This window comes from Thamnophis sirtalis, unplaced genomic scaffold (genome assembly GCF_051295495.1).
Source record: "Thamnophis sirtalis isolate CommonGarterSnake01/CBP01778 unplaced genomic scaffold, rThaSir2_p1.2 scaffold_7, whole genome shotgun sequence".
Taxonomy (NCBI): Eukaryota; Metazoa; Chordata; class Lepidosauria; order Squamata; family Natricidae; genus Thamnophis; species Thamnophis sirtalis.
Genome location: NW_028261387.1, coordinates 84,157,647 through 84,179,063, shown reverse-complemented (window position 1 = coordinate 84,179,063; position 21,417 = coordinate 84,157,647). Strand labels below are relative to the sequence as shown.

Sequence of the window (21,417 nt, the reverse complement as noted above, 5' to 3'; positions counted from 1 at the left end):
GACTTTCTGGGTTTTTCTTTGAAAATGTTTTGCTTCTCATCCAAGAAGTTTCTTCAGCTCTGACTGGATAATGGGGATGGAAGGATTTATGAAGAATTTCAATTTCCCCACCATCCAGTCAGAGCAGAAATGTTTTCAAAGAAAAACCAGAAAGCCCAGTTGCCTCTTGAAAAAGCACCTTTGGGACAACCATGACCTGGATGATTGAGAAGCTCCATAGACACAAGCAGCTCAGTAGTTCTTATTTCTCCATTTGTAGGTTTCAGGGAGGATTGTCTCCAAAATTCAAGAATCTCCTAAAAGACAAAGAAGAATCAATGGGTATGTTACTATAGGTGTTATGTGACAATGTAATCAGATCTGGGTAATTTATTGTATTTAAGTATACTAATACTTATACGTCCATTTATGAAGTAATAACTGCCTCCAATAATTTTTATTTTTTTATACTTAATAGAAAGTCCAAAAAGGTTATCTCTTGACCAATACTTATACAAATGTTAATATTAGGCTCTGTCCTTTTTGTTTCCTTTTATATTTTTTTCACACTGTCGTTTTCTCATCTGCCCTGCATTTCAGTGTATTGATCTTTTATTTTGGTATTGTTTCTTTGCAGATCAATTGGCTCCTTTCAATAATGTTCTTTTTTAGACTGTTTCATATTCAGTACTAGCTGATCTCCATCTCACTAAGCTCAATCATATTCTTATACTCTTGCGTTTCTCTTCATCCTAACGCATAGAAAATGTACAGCACTACACATAGATACAGACTTTCTCTTAATACTAGAATACACAAGATCCAGTGAATATGAATGAACGATAATTCAGAATGGCGATACTAATAGTTACCTAACTACGAGTTTTAAAGGAGGACTAGTAAAGCTATGGAGAATATGCAGATATCAATTATCATGAGGACTATGATCATATCAGCACTGCTCTTGGACGTCATAAGCAAGTGATACTGCCATATATTTGAGGAATTATCCAGCCAATCTGTGGTTATTTAGGTTAGAGAATGCTAAAGCAGAAAGCTTTTGCCTGGAACCAAAGTAGACCTCTAATAGAATTACTATTACAAGCAAAAGCTTTTTAGATCATAAAGATTGCCGTGTCCCTAAATCCATGCAAATTTGTTTGGCAGGGGAGAAAAGTGAATCAAAAGCAACCACCAACTATGCCCCCGATTCTCAACTTCCCAGGTAAGTATTAAGGAATTCTGCAGCTAGGAAAATAAATGTTGCATGAAGGAGCCTCCATATTTTAGAGCAGGTTTGCTTTCTGACTGGAAAATGTATCTCTGTAGAGTACAGATGGTTTATGCTTGCTCTTCATTCTTGAGGTACTAATTGTTTCTTTGTAGATCAATTGGCTCCTTTCAATAATGTTCTTTTTTAGACTGTTTCATATTCAGTACTAGCTGATAACCCAACATTGCTAGGTATTTATTTATAGGGGGGAAATATCCGGACCAATTGTAATTTATAATGTTGGATTTTCCCCCTTACCAGAGAGAGTCCCCTTCTGGAGTACTGTGAGGCCGTTACCATGGCAACTTCGCTGCTCCACTGCTCTGTACAGTAGAAGCCATTTTACAACAGTACAGTAAAAGTACTAGCAGTACTAACATTTTGAGTAGTTCTGAGAACCGGCAAATACCAATTCTGACTGGCCCCACCCGCATTTATTCTCTGCCTCCCGAGTTCCAGCTGATCGGGAGGAAATGGGGATTTTGCAGTAACCTTCCTCTGGAGTGGGGTGGGAATGGAGATTTTACAGTATCCTTCTCCTGCCATGCCCACCAAGCCATGCCCGCCAAGCCACACCCACAGAACCAATAGTAAAAAATGTTGAATCCCACCACTGATCAAAGCTATCACATGATAGAGGGTCCAGAATCCAGATTTAATCTCATTTGTTCCAGAAGCTGAGATTCAAATCAATGGGGTGGGGGTGGGGAACCCTTTAAGCATGTAGAAACAGGTAAGAGATTTGGGAAACCTTCCTCATAGTAAGAACTATCACTCATGGAACAGGTTACCCACACAGAACAGTTCTTTCATCTTCACTGGAGGTTTTCAACCAGAGACTGAATAATCATACGACAAGCATAGCGTAGTGTGCAGGGAGTTGGCTTCATGACCAGTTTCCTTCTAACACTTGGATTCCATAAAAATGAAAACTAACGCGAAGCATGATGAAAAAAAGATCAGTAAGGTAAATAGTTAATAGAAATATGAGGACCAACCGTCGCTCATATTGGTCAGGTTGGTAAAGAAACCATTATTAGTTTTCATATTTACAGGAAAATATGGGACACGGGAAACTTTGAATTCGGCAAACCTCTCGGGAAAGGGCGATTTGGAGCAGTCTACTTGGCCAGAGAGAAAAAGACCCACTTCATCTTGGCTTTAAAGGTCATATTCAAGTCTGTCTTGGAGAAAGTTCAGCTGGAACATCAGCTTCGAAGAGAGATAGAAATCCTAAGCCACCTCAGGTAACCCAGCTGGAATGGCATGGGATGAATGTTGAGCTCTTAGTTGCATCTTTGTCCTGTTGCCCCTTTACCCCTATCCTTTGGAACTAGATGATGGGAAAATATGGGTTGAATTGAATTGAATTGAATTTTATTATTTATATGCCGCCCTTCTCCGGGAGGACTCAGGGCGGCGAACAATTCAAAAGGGGAAAAAGGGGAACATAAAAGCAAAATACAAATAATAAAAATAGCAACAGTCGCACAACATACATGTCGAGAGGGGAGGGAACTCATCACCCCCAGGCCTGCCGGCAAAGCCAGGTTTTGACGGCTTTTCGGAAGGCCTGGAGAGAGGTGAGGGTCCGAATCCCTGCGGGGAGTTCATTCCAGAGGGCCGGAGCTGCCACAGAGAAGGCCCTCTCCCGGGTAGTAGCCAGATGGCATTGGCTAGTAGATGGAACCCGGAGGAGGCCAACCCTGTGAGATCTAATGGGTCTGTGGGAGGTAATTGGCAGCAGGCGGTCTCTCAAGTACTCAGATCCAATACCATGAAGGGCTTTATAAGTTACGACTAGCACCTTGAAGCGTATCCGGAGACTGATCGGTAACCAGTGCAGCTCGCAGAGGATAGGTGTAACGTGGGTGTACCGAGGTGCACCCACAATCGCTCGCGCGGCTGCGTTCTGGACGAGTTGAAGTCTTCGAATACTCTTCAAGGGCTGCCCCATGTAGAGCGCTGTTTAGAAACAGTTACTCGAAATATAAACATAAGAGCATAGCTTGAGGCATAATGCTTTAGCATACAGCCACAATCTACTGCTCATCATCCCTTTGGAGAGAGACAGTCAGTATTCCCAAATGCTGAAAAGATAACAGACTGAGATCTGTGCAGAATAGTTTTGACATTGCCTCAAGATCTGGATGGTTTCTTTATTCTACCACTACTTTGTTTTAGCACAAAAGCTTCCAGTGTGCTTTCAGAACAAAGCGGAGTAGCTGCTCTGAAGTGAAGTTGCACTTAGTTGCTTCAATTCAAGCTTTGAAGGAAAACTTCCTTTAAAAATTGTACTGCATGACCCTAATGCAGATTCCAAATTTGTGCAGGCCCCATTGGCCAGGATATTCTGGAATGGGGGTGGTGGTCCTCAGGAGAGGGCTATTACACATCCCTGTTAGAATTTCTAGTCTTTTAAAAATGAAAAGCAATTTGTACCCTTTCCTTGAATTGGGAGAGGGCAGAGCATCCCCTAACCTTTGTCGGTTGTCCTTGGGACAGGAGTGTCTTATCAACGTTCCTTTCCAAAGTCAGTTTTCTTAATAAGCCCTTTTGGATTGCCAGTCACAATTTGTGCCTTTCTCCCCCCCCCCCCCCCCCAATCCTCTCTCTAGACATCCAAACATTTTAAGAATGTATAACTACTTTCATGATCAGAAACGGATTTTTCTGATGCTGGAATATGCTCCAGGGGGAGAGCTGTACAAGGAGTTACAAAAATGCCGTCAATTTGACGATAATAGAACAGCCACTGTAAGTACTAGCTTGTTAGATGAATATATTTTGTTGGAACCAACATGTTAGAAAAACACTGGACATGTTAAAATCGGTACATATAATTGGATTAATTACAAGCAATCATATTTGGAGAAACCAATGATTGCAGGATTGAGTAATCGAGAGTGGGAGGAGGGGGGAGGGTAGTGCAACCATCCTCGCTCTCCTTGACCTCTAGCCTTCGATACCATTGACCATTGTATGCTTTTGAATCAGCTATGGGGGCTGGGTGGCATGCACTGATGAGAAGAAAACTCCTTATCTATCTATCTATCTATCTATCTATCTATCTATCTATCTATCTATCTATCTATCTATCTATCTTTTTGAAGATTTTCACTGGAGTAGGTATGTTGGTCTTGTTGTATTCGGGTCTTTTCCCGTGTATGATAGAGATTGTCTTGACAACGTTTCGGCGAGGTCTCACTCACCATCCTCAGGATTTTGCAGATTTTCATGGGTGTAGGTATGCTGGTCTTGTTGTATTCAGATCTTTTCCCTTGTAAGATTGAGATTGTCTTGGCAATGTTGCCAAGACAATCTCAATCTTACACGGGAAAGGACCCGAATATGCCAAGACCTGCATACCTGTACCTGTGAAAATCTATGAAAACAAACATATGTATATGTATATGTATATGTATATGTATATGTATATGTATATGTATATGTATATGTATATGTATATGTATATGTATATGTATATGTATATGTATATGTATATGTATTGTGTCACAACCCCTGTTATGTCCAAATATAGGAGGAAGCATACTGCTTTCCTTTTCTGTCTTTCAGCTCACCCTAGGAGCCATCCAGGCAGAAAGCCATTTTTTTATGTTGCCTTTGTTACATTTGTGTTGCATTTGTGCTGATCTCCCTTTATTTATTTATCAGCACAAATGCAACACGCGCACACACACACACGCACACACACACACACACATGCTGGTCTTGTTGTATTCAGGTCTTTTCCCATGTAAGATTGAGATTGTCTTGGCAACCTTTCGGCGAGGTCTCACTCGCCATCTTCAGGCTGGGTTTTGGGCTTAAAGAGTGGTCGGGGCTGCAAGAGAATATTATTTTTATTCTCTTGCAGCTCCAACAACGCTTTAAGCCCAAAACCCAGCCTGAAGATGGCGAGCGAGACCTCGCTGAAACATTGGCAAGACAATCTCAATCTTACATGGGAAAAGACCCAAATATTATAACTAATGTGCTGGAAATCCAGATCCGAGATTAACTACCTGTTATATTTTAACGCATGATGTACCAAAACAGTACATTGAAGAAATCTCTGATGCTCTGATGTACTGCCATGCTCGGAAAGTGATCCACAGAGATATCAAGCCTGAAAATCTCCTTTTAGGATTAAGAGGGGAGCTGAAGTTGGCGGATTTTGGATGGTCAGTGCATACTCTTTCCCAAAGGTAGGTTGCTTGCTGACGTGCATTTCTTTATAAAGAAAAAAACAAATAGGAGAAATGGCCTATAAGCATAAGTCTTCACATGGTGAATTTGGGACTAGGAGAGCATTTCAAATTCTGGAGCATAGATGAAGATCTTTTAAGCTGTCAGCTCTGCGCAAGGCTAAATAAACCCAATTTTATTTAAAATATGAGTATGTTGGGTATGACAAATCAGACAATTAATTCAAATAAGAATGTTCAAACCTGTTTCCTTCTTTACTTTATTCATGCACTAGTTGATAGCTCGGTGCTGCCTGAGTATTTATTTATCCCAACCCTCCTTCCATGAATGTCACCACAATTTCTAAGGTTGGATTTTCCCCCTTAGCAGAGGGAGCCCCCTTGTGGAGTACTGTAAAGCCATTGCCATGGCAACTCCACAGCGCTATACAGTGGAAGCCATTTTAAGGCAGTATGGTAGAAGCCATTTTAAGGCACAACAGGCTGTATCTTAACAGAAAACACACCCTGTGGGGTGTTAGGGATGTCTTACCTGCACAGTATTTGTTTTCAGAGAGTAAGTCATCTCTGTACCAAGTTTGGTTGAAATTGCTCGAGGCGTTCCAGAGTTAAGCTGGAACACATGCACTCTCTCTCTCTCTCTCTCTCTCTCTCTCTCTCTCTCTCTCTCTCTCTCTCTCTCTCTCACTCTCTCTCACTCTCTCTCACACACACACACACACACACACACACACACACACACACACACACAGAGCCATATGTCCAAGGCCATGTTTTGCTTTCCTTTCTTGTATCCCAATATGATGAGCCAACAAGAGACAGAGCCAACAGATCCTTGTTGCCAACAGATGTCCTGTGGACAGTCGTCCAACTGGTCTCCCACAATTCAAGTTCTATTTTTGGTGGCTACATGGACACCTCCGTGTTGTTTTCATTGTAATAGTATGGAAGTAGCCATTGTTTTCTCCAGGGATGTTTTTGAACTCCACTCTATCTGGCCTTAATAATTCTGGCTTTAAGTAAACAGGCTCTGTGTGTGGAAAATAGCTAATTGATTTGTTCAAGCTGCTTGGGTCTGGTTCACGGTGCCGTGCTATTTCGGTAGCATGAGGCATTAAAATGCTGTTAACCGGCCTGTAGGATAAAATGATTTTATTAATTAAAACGTTCTTGTCCAAATAGTCCCCCAGTCATGGTAAGGCTTCTAAAGCAGAGTTTCCAGAGATCAAGTGGCATTTATATGTGCAAAATACCTGTGCTACAGCATTGCTAACCTTTGGCCTTTTCTGTGCATAAAGAAATGACCAGTTATCTGGATTTTTTTCTTCACTTGGATCTTACCACATAGTGACTGAAAAGAAATCATGAATGCAGTCGTTTGAACACTGTATTCCCCCCCCCCCCCGCCTTGTTTCTCTTTTTTTTTTTAAATAGGAGGACAACACTATGCGGCACCCCAGATTACCTTGCTCCAGAAATGATAGAGGGGCATCCCCATGATGAAAATGTTGATGTGTGGTGTGTTGGCGTTCTTTGTTACGAGTGTCTTGCAGGATATGCACCTTTTGAAGCACCCACCCGCAGGGAGACCTTCAGACGAATAAAGGAGGTACGTTTTTCCAAACCAAAGGCCTGTAAGCAAGATAGTGCTTCCAACAGAAACTGGAAACATCTCATGGCCAGATGTTAGGTCTATGCATGAATGTATGCCAAAATTCAGAGGATTACATTGGAGAGGCCAGGAGGAATTCACACATACTTTGTTCTATTCATATGACAAAAAATCCCAGAAAGAATTTAAGAAACTTTGCAAATAAGATGCTTTCACAACTACCATAAATCAAATAACATCATCAGTGCTAGCACTGGCAATGTCACCTCGTTTGGTTATAAAACACCTGCAAGAAAGTTACCAAATACAGAGAGCACCAAGGGCCCCACTGTTCAACCCTGAGCTGAAAACATTCCCTTCTATTGGTTTACAATAGCAGTGCAAAAAAATACGATATAAAAAAGTGACACGTGGCTTGGTGCAATATCACATTTGTGGTCTTCAGCGAAGATTGGATCAAAAATATAGACTCCCTTTTGTATTGATCAAGGCTGGTGGGTTTAACAGGAAATGTGGCAATTATCTTACCCTATGATACTTGCAAATGGGCCCTGGTTGAACTTATAATAACTTTATTGTCACTTTGAATTAATTGGCATACATTAACATGAAATTTTGTTGCATACAGCTCTCAAAGGGTCTCCAGCTCTAATATACTCTACATAAACATGACTAAATAAATAAATACTAAATTATGCATTTACCCACATATATTATATCACACAGAGAAATAACACAGTCTACTTTGGATGTATACATGTACATGGCGAGAGAAACTAATCTCGTGAGTTTACCAGACAGATGCCATAGGGAACAAGATTAAGATTAAGATTAAGATTTAGTTTATTTGTATGCCGCCCTTCTCCGGGAGGGACTCAGGGCGGCGAACAACTCAAAAGGGGAAAGGGGATACAAACACAATACACGTAATTAAAATACACAAGAGTCATACAGCCATACAAGTCGAGAGGGGAGGGGAACTCATCAACCCCAGGCCTGCCGGCACAGCCAGGTTTTGACGGCTTTCCGGAAGGCCTGGAGAGAGGTGAGGGTCCGAATCTCCGCGGGGAGTTCATTCCAAAGGGCCTGAGCTGCTACAGAGAAGGCCCTCCCCCGGGTGGTAGCCAGATGGCATTGGCTGGTAGACGGAACCCAGAGGAGGCCGACCCTGTGCGATCTAACGGGTCTATGGGAGGTAATTGGCAGCAGGCGGTCTCTCAAGTACCCAGGTCCAATACCATGAAGGGCTTTATAAGTTACGACTAGCACTTTGAAGCGTATCCGGAGACCGATCGGTAGCCAGTACAGCTCGCGGAGGATAGGTGTAGCGTGGGTGTACTGAGGTGCACCCACAATCGCTCGCGCGGCTGCATTCTGGACGAGTTGTAGTCTCCGAATACTCTTCAAAGGCTGCCCCATGTAGAGCGCATTGCAGTAGTTATAGAATCTGGTAGTTCTGCTAGAAATACTTCGAAACCTCCTCCCAACGGGGAGCAACAGAAACAGACCGTGAAGTGGGTGTGTGGGGTCTCTTAACAATGATTTGAGCTCTAAGCACATGGCACTTATAAGCAGTATCCTGGATGATAGGAAGCGAGCATCCACCAGTAGAGTGGCTATCAACATGCCACATAAAGCCTCATGTAGCCCTTAAACTGATGGTTATTACACACTTTTGCCATACAATAAGCAGAAAAGGCTTGTACCAGGAGAAGCAACAAGTTTGTGTCAGTCAAAGAGGGGAAAAAATAGATTAGTTGGAGAAGCAGGTAAATTGAGATTGTGGTCGAGTTAAAACTGCACAATATAATTGCTTTCATAACAAAATCTAACTTTTTTTAAAAATTACTTTAAGGTGAATTTCAAATTTCCTCTTTGGATATCAGAGGGAGCCAAGGATCTAATTGTTAAAGTTCTTAACCGTACACCTTCTATGAGACTTTGTCTGAAAGGAATAATGGAGCATCCGTGGGTTAAAACACAGTCAAGAAGAATTTTGCCACCTATCTACAATGAACTAGAAAAGTAAATGTTTATGGTATCTCCCAAAGGCTCTTAGCTCATTTTCTTTGCAAATCTCTCTTGTATCCCTTTAGATGACTTGCTGTTTGTCATAATAGACAGCTGTTGAATCACTATTGTAAATGTCTTTCTCACATTCTTATTTAAATGACTTCTTGCCACTAATGGCAATAGTATTGCATGTTAACAGGATTTGTAAAGTGAGGGTACTAGTCATTAATGTAATGAGGAAAACAAATGTATTCTTTTAAAAATAAAACTTGACTCACAAGGCCATAGCAATTGGGACAGATGGTATAGATATAGAGATTATATTGCTCAGTTCATAACATCTTTGAATAAGAGAACCAATTGACTGTTACCCTTTTGAAAATATAGGTAGTAGTAATATTCTGAAAAGTGTGAAGTAAACAGCAAGAAGAAACTACTAACCTTCACAGGAAAAATATCTTTTCCTTTTTGGATAGCCTTCTGCATCTGTCAGATCTGTGTAGGGATTAGAGCTTGCCTTAAAAATAAAAGTGGTAAAATATCAAAGATAATAATATATTTATTATAATAAAAATAGTATTATATTTATCTGTTGGCTTCTCAAACTGAATTTTATTTTTTTCCTCAATATTTTGAGGATGCTCAAGTTATAAATACACCATATACTGTTTGACTTGAAAACTACATAATCAAGGAAAAATCTCTTAAGCCACTATAGTGCTACTGAGTAGTTTCTACTTGGTATCTAATTATGATTAATTATGGTTTACCAAATGTATTAAATTGAGCCATTGTGTACCTTGTTTATTTGTAGTTACTTTGCTCAGTAAACTCAGACTTTAATATTTATATGTATCATGATTTATGGTTTAACATATTAACAGAATAACAGTGTTGGAAGGGACTTTAAAGGTCTTCTAATCAAACCCTCTGCTCCAGCAGGAGACCCTATAGTACAACATTTAAGACAAATGGTTGTCAAAGTTCTTCTTAAAAATGTCTAGTATTAGAGCATTCACACCTTCCAGAGGCAAGTTGTTCCACCTGAAGATAATTGTTCTATCTGTCAGGAAATGTCTCCTTAGTTCTAGGTTGCTTCTCTCCTTGATGAGTTTCCACCCATTGCTTCTTGCCCTATCTTCAGGGGTTCCACTACAAAACCGCGGTAGACTAAAGCGTGCTTGACGAAAGCGCGTACGTGACGTCATCACAGCGCGACGAAAACAGCACGCTGTGAGCGGTAAACTTAAAATTAACGCGTAAATCTAAACCTAACCCCCCCAAACCTAACCCTAAACCTAACCCTAAGCCTAACCCTTAACCTAACCCTAAACCTAACCCTAAACCTAACCCTTAACCTAACGCTAAACCTAACACTAACCCTTAACCTAACCCTAAACCTAACCCTAACGCTTAACGTAACCCTAACCCTAACCCTAACCCTTAACCTAACCCTAACCCTAACCCTTACCTTTATGTGAATCGGCTTGCTTTAATTTAATTTTAATTGTAATTTAATTTATTTTTAATTTTATTTGTCGCGCTGCTGATGACGTCAGGTATGCGCTTTAATTGGGCGCGCTTTAGTGGACCGCGGTTTTGACAGGTCACGATCTTCAGGTGCTTTGGAGAATAGCTTGACTCCCTCTTCTTTGTGGCAACCCCTGAGATATTGGATCACTGCTACCACTACAATACTTTACACTGTTATTGTGTAAACCCAACTAGTTATAGCTTGTTAAATAAGGTACTATTAAGCAAACCAATAACATTTCACAAATAAAAGCAAAACCTGTAACTAAAGCAGTTATAAGGAGTTTGGGATATATGTGAACATGGTTGGGGGGAAATGATGAGCATAGCTTCTAGAGTGCTTTCCTACCCTTTTACCAGCAATGGGTAAATAGAAGGCATCTACACTGCTCAAAAAAATAAAGGGAACACAAAAATAAGACATCCTAGATCTGAATGAATGAAATATTCTTATTAAATACTTTGTTCATTACATAGTTGAATGTGCTGGCAACAAAATCACACAAAAATTATCAATGGAAATCAAATTTAGCAACCCATGGAGGTCTGGATTTGGAGTTACACTCAAAATTAAAGTGGAAAAAAACACTACTTTGATGTAATGTCCTTAAAACAAGTCAAAATGAGGCTCAGTAGTGTGTGTGGCCTTCACGTGCCTGTATGACCTCCCTACAACGCCTGGGCATGCTCCTGATGAGGTGGCGGATGGTCTCCAGAGGGATCTCCTCCCACACCTGGACTAAAGCATCCCCCAACTCCTGGACAGTCTGTGGTGCAATGTGGCGTTGGTGGATGGAGCAAGACATGATGTCCCAGATGTACTCAATTGGATTCAGGTCTGGGGAAGGGGCGGGCCAGTCCATAGCATCAATGCCTTTGTCTTGCAGGAACTGCTGACACACTCCAGCCACATGAGGACTAGCATTGTCTTGCATTAGGAGGAACCCAGGGCCAACTGCACCAGCATATGGTCTCATAAGGGGTCTGAGGATCTCATCTCGGTACCTAATGGCAGTCAGGCTACTTCTGGCCAGCACATGGAGGGCTGTCCAGCCCCCTAAAGAAATGCCACCCCACACCATTACTGACCCATTGCCAAACCGGTCATGCTGGAGGATGTTGCAGGCAGCAGAACATTCTCCACAGCGTCTCCAGATCCTGTCACCTCTGTCACGTGTGCTCAGTGTGAACCTGCTTTCATCTGTGAAGAGCCCAGGGTTCCAGTGGCGAAGTTGCCAATCTTGATGTTCTCTGGCAAATGCCAAATGTCCTGCACGGTGTTAGGCTGTAAGCACAACCCACACCTGTGGACGTCGGGCCCTCATACCACCCTCATGGAGTCTGTTTCTGACCGTTTGAGCAGCCACATGCACATTTGTGGCTTGCTGGAGGTCATTTTTCAGGGCTCTGGGAGTGCTCCTCCTGTCCCTCTTTGCACAAAGGTGGAGGTAGCAGTCCTGATGCTGGGTTGTTGCCCTCCTTCGGCCTCCTCCATGTCTCCTGATGTACTGGCCTGACTCCTGGTAGCGCCTCCATGCTCTGGACACTACACTGACAGACACAGCAAACTTTCTTGCCACAGCTCGCATTGATGTGCCATCCTGGATGTTCTGCACTACCTGAGCCACTTGTGTGGGTTGTAGACTCCGTCTCATGCTACCACTAGAGTGAAAGCACCGCCAGCATTCAAAAGTGACCAAACCATCAGCCAGAAAGCATAGGAACTGAGAAGTGGTCTGTGGTCACCACCTGCAGATCCACTCCTTTATTGGGGATGTCTTGCTAACTGCCTATGCTTTCCACCTGTTGTCTATTCCATGTGCACAGCAGCATGTGAAATTTATTGTCAATCAGTGTTGCTACCTAAGTGGACCGTTTGATTTCACAGACGTGTGATTGACTTGGCGTTACGTTGTGTTGTTTAAGTGTTCCCTTTTTTTTTTGAGCAGTATATATTAGTTTACTCTTCTATTGTTGTGTTTCTGCTTTCCCTTCTATTTGTGTCTTTTCCATATGTGCGCTGGGAAATATGAAGTAGGCTGAACATGCTCTATTCTGCAGCTGTGATCATTAAAGAAGAGGGGATGAGGTCCAGAATTTAGGAAATGGGTTAATGAGAACATTTCAAGTCTCTTCTCAATGGCATAGAATGCAGAATTTTTTTCAAGAATGTTTTTTTTTCCTGCCTCCCCTGGCTTGTTCAGGGCCATTTTTTTAAATTTCAGCTGTCTTGCCTTTCTTTTCACACCAGATTTGGCCCAATTCTGCTGTTTTTAAGAGACTTATTCTGCTTTTGGACAGATAAAGTCCCAGGTCCCTAGAGGCAATCTATTTCCAACATTCCGTTTGCTTGGAAAAAACAAAAGGCTGATGTTCATGGGAGCAAAACCCCTCAACAGAAGAACCTTATCTGACAAGCAAATATTTTGGCAAGGTATACAATTACAATACAAGGTATGGTGCTGTGGTTAGAGTGCAGTACTGCAGGCTACTTCTGCTGATCACCGACTGCCATCAGTTTGGCAGATCGAATCTCACCAGGCTCAAGGTTGACTCAGCCTTCCGTCCTTCCGAGGTGGGTAAAATGAGGACCCAGATTGTTGGGGGAAATAGGCTGACTCTGTAAAGCGCTTAGAGAGGGCTGTAAAGCACTGTTAAGTGGTATATAAATCTGCTATTGCTAGTGGTAGTGCTCATCTACAGATTAGGATGGATAAGACTTGGGGCATTTGGGACTCCTAAACCATCTCTTTGTGATGTGGATCCCATATTTCACAAAACAAAAAGTTGGCAACCATGGGTTGTCATAGGTGAATCCAGCTTCTTTCCCTTCTCACCCCTTTTCTCTAAAACAGTTATCTTGAGTTAATCTGCATTACTTTCGGTTCTTCAAAATGTACCTTCCTTGAATAATCGGATCAAAATTTTGTTGAGCTGTATAATTTAGGTCTTACGGAAGAAGAATTCATTGCTCGGCTTCTGAAAAATTGGGTGTGTGCAAAGAAAGTTCCTCATTGATTTCTTTTAGCAGAGAACCTCTCCCAGAGACACAATAGTTCCTTTATCTAATCAGTCTTTATCATGTATAAACATCCCATTCCTTTGTGGGGGAAAAGCCAGGCTAAGATGATCCTATTAAAGTATGTTCTCTTGTACAACAAATTGATGTTGGAGAATGTGTGAGTTAGCTACTCTGTGAATAACACTGATGCCAAATAGCTTACTCACTTACAGAGAATTACTATTGTCCATCCAAAGTTCGAATCCAAGCAAAGGAATTACACAAAATATCAGCAGGTATAGAACATTTTATAAAAGGTAAGGGTTCCCCTCACACATATGTGCTAGTCGTTCCTGACTCTAGAGGGAAGTGCTCATCTCCATTTCAAAGCCAAAGAGCCAGCGCTGTCCGAAGACATCTCCGTGGTCATGTGACCGGCACGACTAAGCACCCAAGGTTCACGGAACGCTGTTACCTTCCCACCAAAGGTGGTTCCTATTTTTCTACTTGAATTTTTACTTAGTTTCGAAGTGCTAGGTTGGCAGAAGCTGGAACAAGTAACAGGAGCTCTCTCTGTTACGTGGCACCGAACTGTCAAACTTTCTGATCGACAAGCTCAGTGTCTTAGCCACTGAGCCACCTTAGAACATCTCAGAGTACATAGGAAATGTGACTTAACAGCAAAATTTAGATTTTGAATCTTTAGTTTCCTCAGATGCAATTGCATTAGTCTGCTTTAGTCAGATTGTGTTTCCTTTAAGAAGCAAGGTGAGCACATGTTTCTGAATAGTGATTGTAGCAACACCTTAGTATTGCTCACAATGCAAAAAATATCTTCCCCCTAGGCAGGGGTGGGTTCCTGCCAGTTCTAACCTCTTCTATAGAAGAGGTTCCACAAATCTATAATGCCGCTTAGAACCGGTTCCATCTCCCTCCCCCCGCCTGTCCGCACATCATCAAAATGAAGAGCGAGAGGAGGAATTCTGGGAGTTGAAGTCCACAAGACTTAAAGCTGTCAAGTTTGAACACTCCTGGGGTTTTTTTTTCTAAAGGGTTAGGGGTTCAATTGTCTTGTAACTTGACAGCTTTAAGACTTGCACACTTCAATTCCAGAGTTCCTGAGCCAACATGACTGGAGAAGGAATTCAGGGAGTTGAAGTCCACAAGTCTTAAAGCTGTCAACTTTGAACATCCCTGGGGTTTTTTTCTAAAGGGTTAGGGGTGCGAGGGTTTTCTAACTTGACAGCTTTAAGACTTGCCTGCTTCAAATGCCAGAGTTTCTGAGCCAACATTTTGGTTGCTAAGCAAGAGCATTGTTAAGTGAGTTTCACCACATTTTACAAGTTGGCCACCCCCACCCAGTCACATGGCTGGCAAGCAGAGGTGGGTTCCTACCAGTTCGCGCCTATTCGGTAGAACCGGTTCATCAAATCTACTGAACCAGTTAGAAGAGGTGTGACCTGGAAAGCAGGCCACATCTACAGAAGATGTTCTAAAAAATTTTGAAACTCACCACTGCTCCTAGGTGAGCTGTCTTTGGATATTCTGTTTCGTTACTCAGCCTTGAAATTTGTTCACATTATTCCAGCATGCACAAGGTCTATAGTTCTTTTTGATTGCTACTCCCTTGAGACAGCAGAGGTATTCTGACATTATACCAAGACGCAGCCCCCAATTTACAAGGCTCAAGTGATACCTTGGGTCAGAAAAAAAGCAAGCTTAATTGAAAAGAATGCTTTTGCGGCCCAATTTCGCTATGAGAACTCTCTAAGGAATGGCGCTCTATAAATCAAAACATCCAGAGGAAACCCAATTCCTTGAGAAACATTCCTCATCTCTAATCATCCTTAAAGCCATTAGCCTTCTACAACAAAAATACATATTTTGAGTAATTTTATCTTTCAGCAAAGATCATGATAAAACCAGATTTCCACAGATGATTTCTCCTTTGGCCCTAGCTGCACCCCATCCATCTGGCCAGGAAGAACATTATCTCTAACAATGTAAGATTGGTGCCTGCAATGCCAAAGATTTTGGGATGGATGAAAGGTCAGCCACCATGCACAGAGTTCAGGTGTAATGCTAAGGAAGGCTGCACAGACCCAGTTTATGCTTGCCTGGAGGGAGGGGGGAATCACCTTTTATATATTATTTTTCTTTTATTTGCTTCCCCCTCCATCTCTTTGCACTTCTCTTTTTCTTTCCTCTACTTTTTACATTTTCCTTACTTTTTATTAGTCTTTTCTCTTTGCATTCGGGTTGCTCTAATAAAATTATTTTTAAAAACTACATGTCATGGGAGCAGGTCTGGGCGGATTAATGCCTTACCTTGTTTTGCTTTGAGATATAATTAAAAAGCGGTTAAGTGGTGAAAGTTTTCAATTTCTTACAGGAAATGCAACTTCAGTGGCAGGAACTTTCATTCTGAAATGCCAACTTTAGGCTGAGGCAACCCTCATTAAGCTGACTAAAGAAATCAGAGGGGCTGATCTGAGGAGCTATTTGCAATTTCACAATGGTAGTGTCAGCCCCGGAGGCAGTGATGGGTTTCAAATTTTTTTAGAACCTCTTCTGTAGGTGTGGCTTGCTTTGTGGGAGTGGCTTGCTGGCCATATGACCTGGTGGGAGTGGCTTCCAGCCATGTGACCTGGTGGGAGTGGCTTGCCAGCCATGTGACTGGGTGGGCATGGACAACTTGTAAAATGTGGTGAAATTCACTTAACAACACTCTTGCTTAGCAACCAAAATGTTGGCTCAGAAACTCTGGCATTTGAAGCAAGCAAGTCTTAAAGCTGTCAAGTTACAATAGCAATAGCAATAGCAGTAGACTTATATACCGCTTCATAGGCCTTTCAGGCCTCTCTAAGCGGTTTACAGAGAGTCAGCATATTGCCCCCAACAATCTGGGTCCTCATTTTACCCACCTCGGAAGGATGGAAGGCTGAGTCAACCCTGAGCCGGTGAGATTTGAACCGCTGACCTGCTGATCTAGCAGTAGCCTGCAGTGCTGCATTTAACCACTGCGCCACCTTGGCTCTTGCCAAGACCCTTGCACCCCTAACCCTTTAGAAAAAAAAACCCAGGGGTGTTCAAACTTGACAGCTTTAAGACTTGTGGACTTCAACTCCCAAAATTCCTCCTCTCTCTTTTCATCTTGATGATGTGTGGATGAGCTGGGGGAGGGAGCTGGAACCAGTTCTAAACGGCACTGTAGATGTGTGGAACCTCTTCTATAGAAGAGGTTAGAACTGGCAGGAACCCACCCCTGCCCAGAGGCTATCTTTTCTTTGGGATCTTCAGGGCTGCCACATTTACTGTGTGGGAAACTGGGAAGGGGGTGTGTGTTCATGGAGTTGGTAGAAGTATTTAGCCATAACGGCATTCTTTTCTCCAAGAATCAAGGATGTTCAGCCTGCACCTTCAGTGGCATGACTGGGAGGCATCTCCAGTTGGGACGGTGGATTGATTGGAGCATGCGATGGACATGTGGGTGCAAGGGAAGGGACTTCAACTTTCCTTTGGGTGGGGAAAACCTGGGAGCTTTCAGATTTGGGTTTTCCCAGATGTGCCAATATGATATTTCTAATAAAATAGAACTTTGAGCAACTGCTGGCCTTGGAGTCTTCATTGGTTTGGGGTGTTAGTTGGACCTCTGGCAGGTAAAGAATTACAAATAGTTTGCCTGTTGCACCATGGGTGGTGAATTACACCAGGAAATTGTATATTGCAAGCTTGGTTTTGGTTCATTAAGAATAGATTTCCCCAGTTTAGTGTTTTCAGATAGGCAAGAGTACAATTATGAAAAACTTCCATAAAAATTTCCTCTCATGAAAGTTTACCCTCATCAGAGGTAGGTTCCTACCGGTTTGGCTGAAATGGTAGTGGTATGCCGGCCCCAGTCACCTAGGTTGGCCACGCCCCTGAACCACTTCCCCGGTCACTGCCATCACCACTGCCATCTTTTTTTGAAGTTCTGTGCATGCGCAGAACAATTTCCATTGAACTGCGCATCCAGAGTGCATGCACGCAAAGCGCGCCCACAAGCAAACCGGGAGTAAAGCCAGCCAGAACACACCCCTGACCCTCATATAATAAGAACTACTCCTTCCCTAGTGAGTTTCCACTAAAAATAATAGTAAAAACATGGTTCCAGGAGAAAGCTTATTGAGAATGTCAGCCCTTGGTAGAGGGCAGCATGGAAATATTAGAACAGTAATAAACAAATGCCCTACCATTACCATCATGGATTGATCATTTAAGTTCAGGAGAAAAAAATATTGAAGGTAAGATCTCTAGGAGAGCAGTTACTTATGGAAGCTATGGAGCTTTGGATTTGTTTGAGACTGAATACTCACCTCTAAAGGCTGATTTGATTTTCTTGAACATTTATTTGTTAGATGCGTGTATAAAATGTGTGTATCAGGGGTGGGCTTCAACCGGTTCGCGGCGGTCCCTGCGAACTGGTTGGTCGGCGAACCCGGAAGTAAGTAACTTCCGGGAACGGCGAAGGGCCCACCCGCCCGTCCGCACTCCTTACCCGGTTTTGATGAGTTCTGCCCTTCCACGCATGCGCAGGACACATACAGGGCCTGCGCGATCCTCCAGGAACAGCTGGAGCATCACACAGACGCTAGTACGCATGCGTGCACCGCACAAGTGCACAAGGATGCCGCCGGCCCCGTTCCAACCGAACCGGTTGGAACGGGGCGAGATACACACCCCTGGTGTGTATCAACGCATGCATATAATGTGTATATAAATGTATGTACAATGTGTATATAAAAATGATCACAAATATATTAAAAATCAATGCTAAAAATTAAATATTATTAAAATGAAAATATATCAGCCTCAGGCATGGAGAGAGAGAGTATATCCACCTCAGGAATGCAGTCATCTGAACGTATGTCCAGTTCCCTGGGATCCACAGGCCTGATGATATAACCAGGTCTTGAGGATTTCCAGAACATTAGCAGAGATGGAGCTCACATAACTTTGAGTAGGGGAAGAATGTTCCATAAGCCAGGTGCCTAAGTTTCGAGACAACACTGTTACTTGCCAAAATACATCTAGCAGATGTACTAGATCAGGGGTAGTCAACCTTTTTATACCTACCACCCACTTTTGTATCTCGGTTAGTAGTAACATTTTCTAACCGCCCACCAGTTGCACAGTAATGGTGATTTATAAAGTAGGGAAGTAACTTTACTTTATAAAATTTATAAAGCAGAGTTACAGCAAACCCCTACCGGCCGTCCACCATGAAAGCTGGAACGCCCACTAGTGGGCGGTAGGGACCAGGTTGACTACCACTGTACTAAATAATATCACTTTTTAAAATGCTAATGGAGTAATGAAGCCTGAAATTCCTGGCCAGGAAGCAAAGCAGCAAGCAATGTGGCTCAAATTGCAGAAAGCTGAACTAAATCCTTGTGTCCTTTCCAATGCCACAATCTGACTGAGATTATTAAGGGAGTTACAGCCAACCCAGTTGGGATGCACCTAATTTGGAAAACCTGAAGAACTTTTCTGGAATTTTAGTCTTTATTATTAGCATTTTTAACATGGCAATCTAGACCTCTTCACTAACTTCAGGGAAACATTTTTCCCCTTCTTAGCCATTTCTTTTTAATATGCAAGAAGTTGTTTTTTTCAGCACTAAGCAACAGAGACCATATTCTGAAAGTCCTTGAATATACTTGCAAGTTTTAAGAGCCATGCATAAAAAAGAGTAATGTAACTTGTGAATTTGCCACTTGTGGAAGGTTTATAAAAATGACCACGAGCAAGGAACATGTATTTTTGGCAAATGGATGGAAGGTGAGGGCGCTGGTGAAGTTAATGCATATTGTTCATTCCTAAATGAGCAGTTACCAATGTTATATGTACCTAACCTGAAATTCAACTTACTATCGGTTAGGGTTCTGGTTAACATTGGCTATGTGGTAACCTTTAGGGAAGATATCAGTATTATTGAAAAGGAGGGTAACAGGGTTACTGCTACTAAAAAAAAACCCGGTTTGTATGTTATACTGGATGGCCAGATTATCACATATACCAATAGTAGGTATCATTTGTTTTTGTATCCTTTGAGAAGTCTTGACTGCCTCCTCCCCTAATAAATGCTTTTTGCTTTGCCCAAATTAATTGGCAAGTCATATTTTCAGGTGAGTAAAAAAGTCCCTTTGCAAAGGTAAAAGTGTCTCTCTAATTCAGGGACCATATTCATACAAGCCAAAGTCAAAGTTTGTGAGTTTTGAGGCAACAATAGCAATTCAAGTAGAAAAATAGGGACCACCTTTGGTGGGAAGGTAACAGCGTTCCGTGAACCTTGGGTGCTTAGTCATGCCGGCCACATGACCACGGAGACGTCTTCGGACAGCGCTGGCTCTTTGGCTTTGAAATGGAGATGAGCACCGCCCTCTAAAGGAACGACTAGCATATATGTGTGAGGGGGAACCTTTACCTTTTATAAAATGTTCTATACCTGCTGATATTTTGTGTAATTCCTTTGCTTGGATTTGAACTTTGGATGGACAATAGTAATTCTCTGTAAGTGAGTAAGCTATTTGGTATCAGTGTTATTCACAGAGTAGCTAACTCACACATTCTTCAACATCAATTTGGTGTACAAGAGAACATACTTTAATAGGATCATCTTAGCCTGGCTTTTCCCCCACAAAGGAATGGGATGTTTATACATGATAAAGACTGATTAGATAAAGGAACCATTGTATCTCTGGGAGAGGTTCTCTGCTAAAAGAAATCAATGAGGAACTTTCTTTGCACACCCAATTTTTAGCAATAGCAATAGCAGTTAGACTTATATACCGCTTCATAGGGCTTTCAGCCCTCTCTAAGCGGTTTACAGAGTCAGCATATCGCCCCCACAGTCTGGATCCTCATTTCACCCACCTCGGAAGGATGGAAGGCTGAGTCAACCTTGAGCCGGTGAGATTAGAACTGCTGAACTGCAGATAACAGTCAGCTGAAGTGGCCTGCAGTACTGCACCCTAACCACTGCGCCACCTAGCCTCTGATGCACCCAAGTTGGGAAAACCTGAATAGTTTTACAGCTTTGCTCTAGGTTGCCTGTTCAGGATAACCTTTTAAAAACAAAGCCAAATTCCATCCAATCTGCAAGTTTTAAAAAAAGCCTTCTTGGGATTCCAAACTATTTATTTGCCTTTAATTCATGTATATCACAGCATTATTGTGTCTGACTGATTTTAGTATATGGCATTTTGTGAGGTACTTGGTGCTCTCTGAGCTTGGTTTTCTTGCAGACGTTTCATTACCAAACTAGGCAACATCTTCAACCCTAAGATACAAATATTCTCTTCTATCAATACAGGTAGTTGTCAATTTACGACAATTGAATCATCATTTATGTTGTTAAATAAGAATTAAGTGAGTGTTGCCCCATTTTAGGACCTTTCTTGCTACTGTTATGCAAATCATTGCAGTTAAGTTAGTAACAAGATTAAGCTAATCTGGTTTTCCCATTGCCGTTGTCAGAAAGTTGCAAAAGTGATCAGATGAGCCCAGGACACTGCAACGGTAATAAATATGAACATTACCAAGTGTGCCTGAATCTTGATGACCATGGAGATAGAGCAACAGTCCCAAATGTGAAAAATGATCATAACTCTCCCCCCCCCCGTTCCATCATAACGCCAAACGTCACTAAACGAATAGTTGTGGCATTTTTATTTCATGCTGCTGCAACAGTCTTCTTCTATAATTATTTAACCTGTACTTGAGATGCAATATAAAGTATGTATGTTTCTTGTCCACC

At 42.1% G+C, this 21,417-nt stretch overlaps 1 protein-coding gene across 1 annotated transcript; it reads left to right on the top strand.

Annotated features, from left to right (window-relative positions):
- The first annotated feature begins 200 nt into the window (after positions 1-200).
- LOC148044743 (aurora kinase C-like) lies at positions 201-9,365 on the top strand. Its single transcript, XM_087720866.1, has 7 exons — positions 201-321; positions 1,147-1,204; positions 2,308-2,499; positions 3,871-4,009; positions 5,312-5,460; positions 6,895-7,069; positions 8,928-9,365. Exons 1-7 carry the CDS (start codon positions 201-203, stop codon positions 9,099-9,101), a joined length of 1,008 nt encoding a protein of 335 aa, XP_087576992.1. The 3' UTR covers positions 9,102-9,365.
- Positions 9,366-21,417: the final 12,052 nt, after the last annotated feature.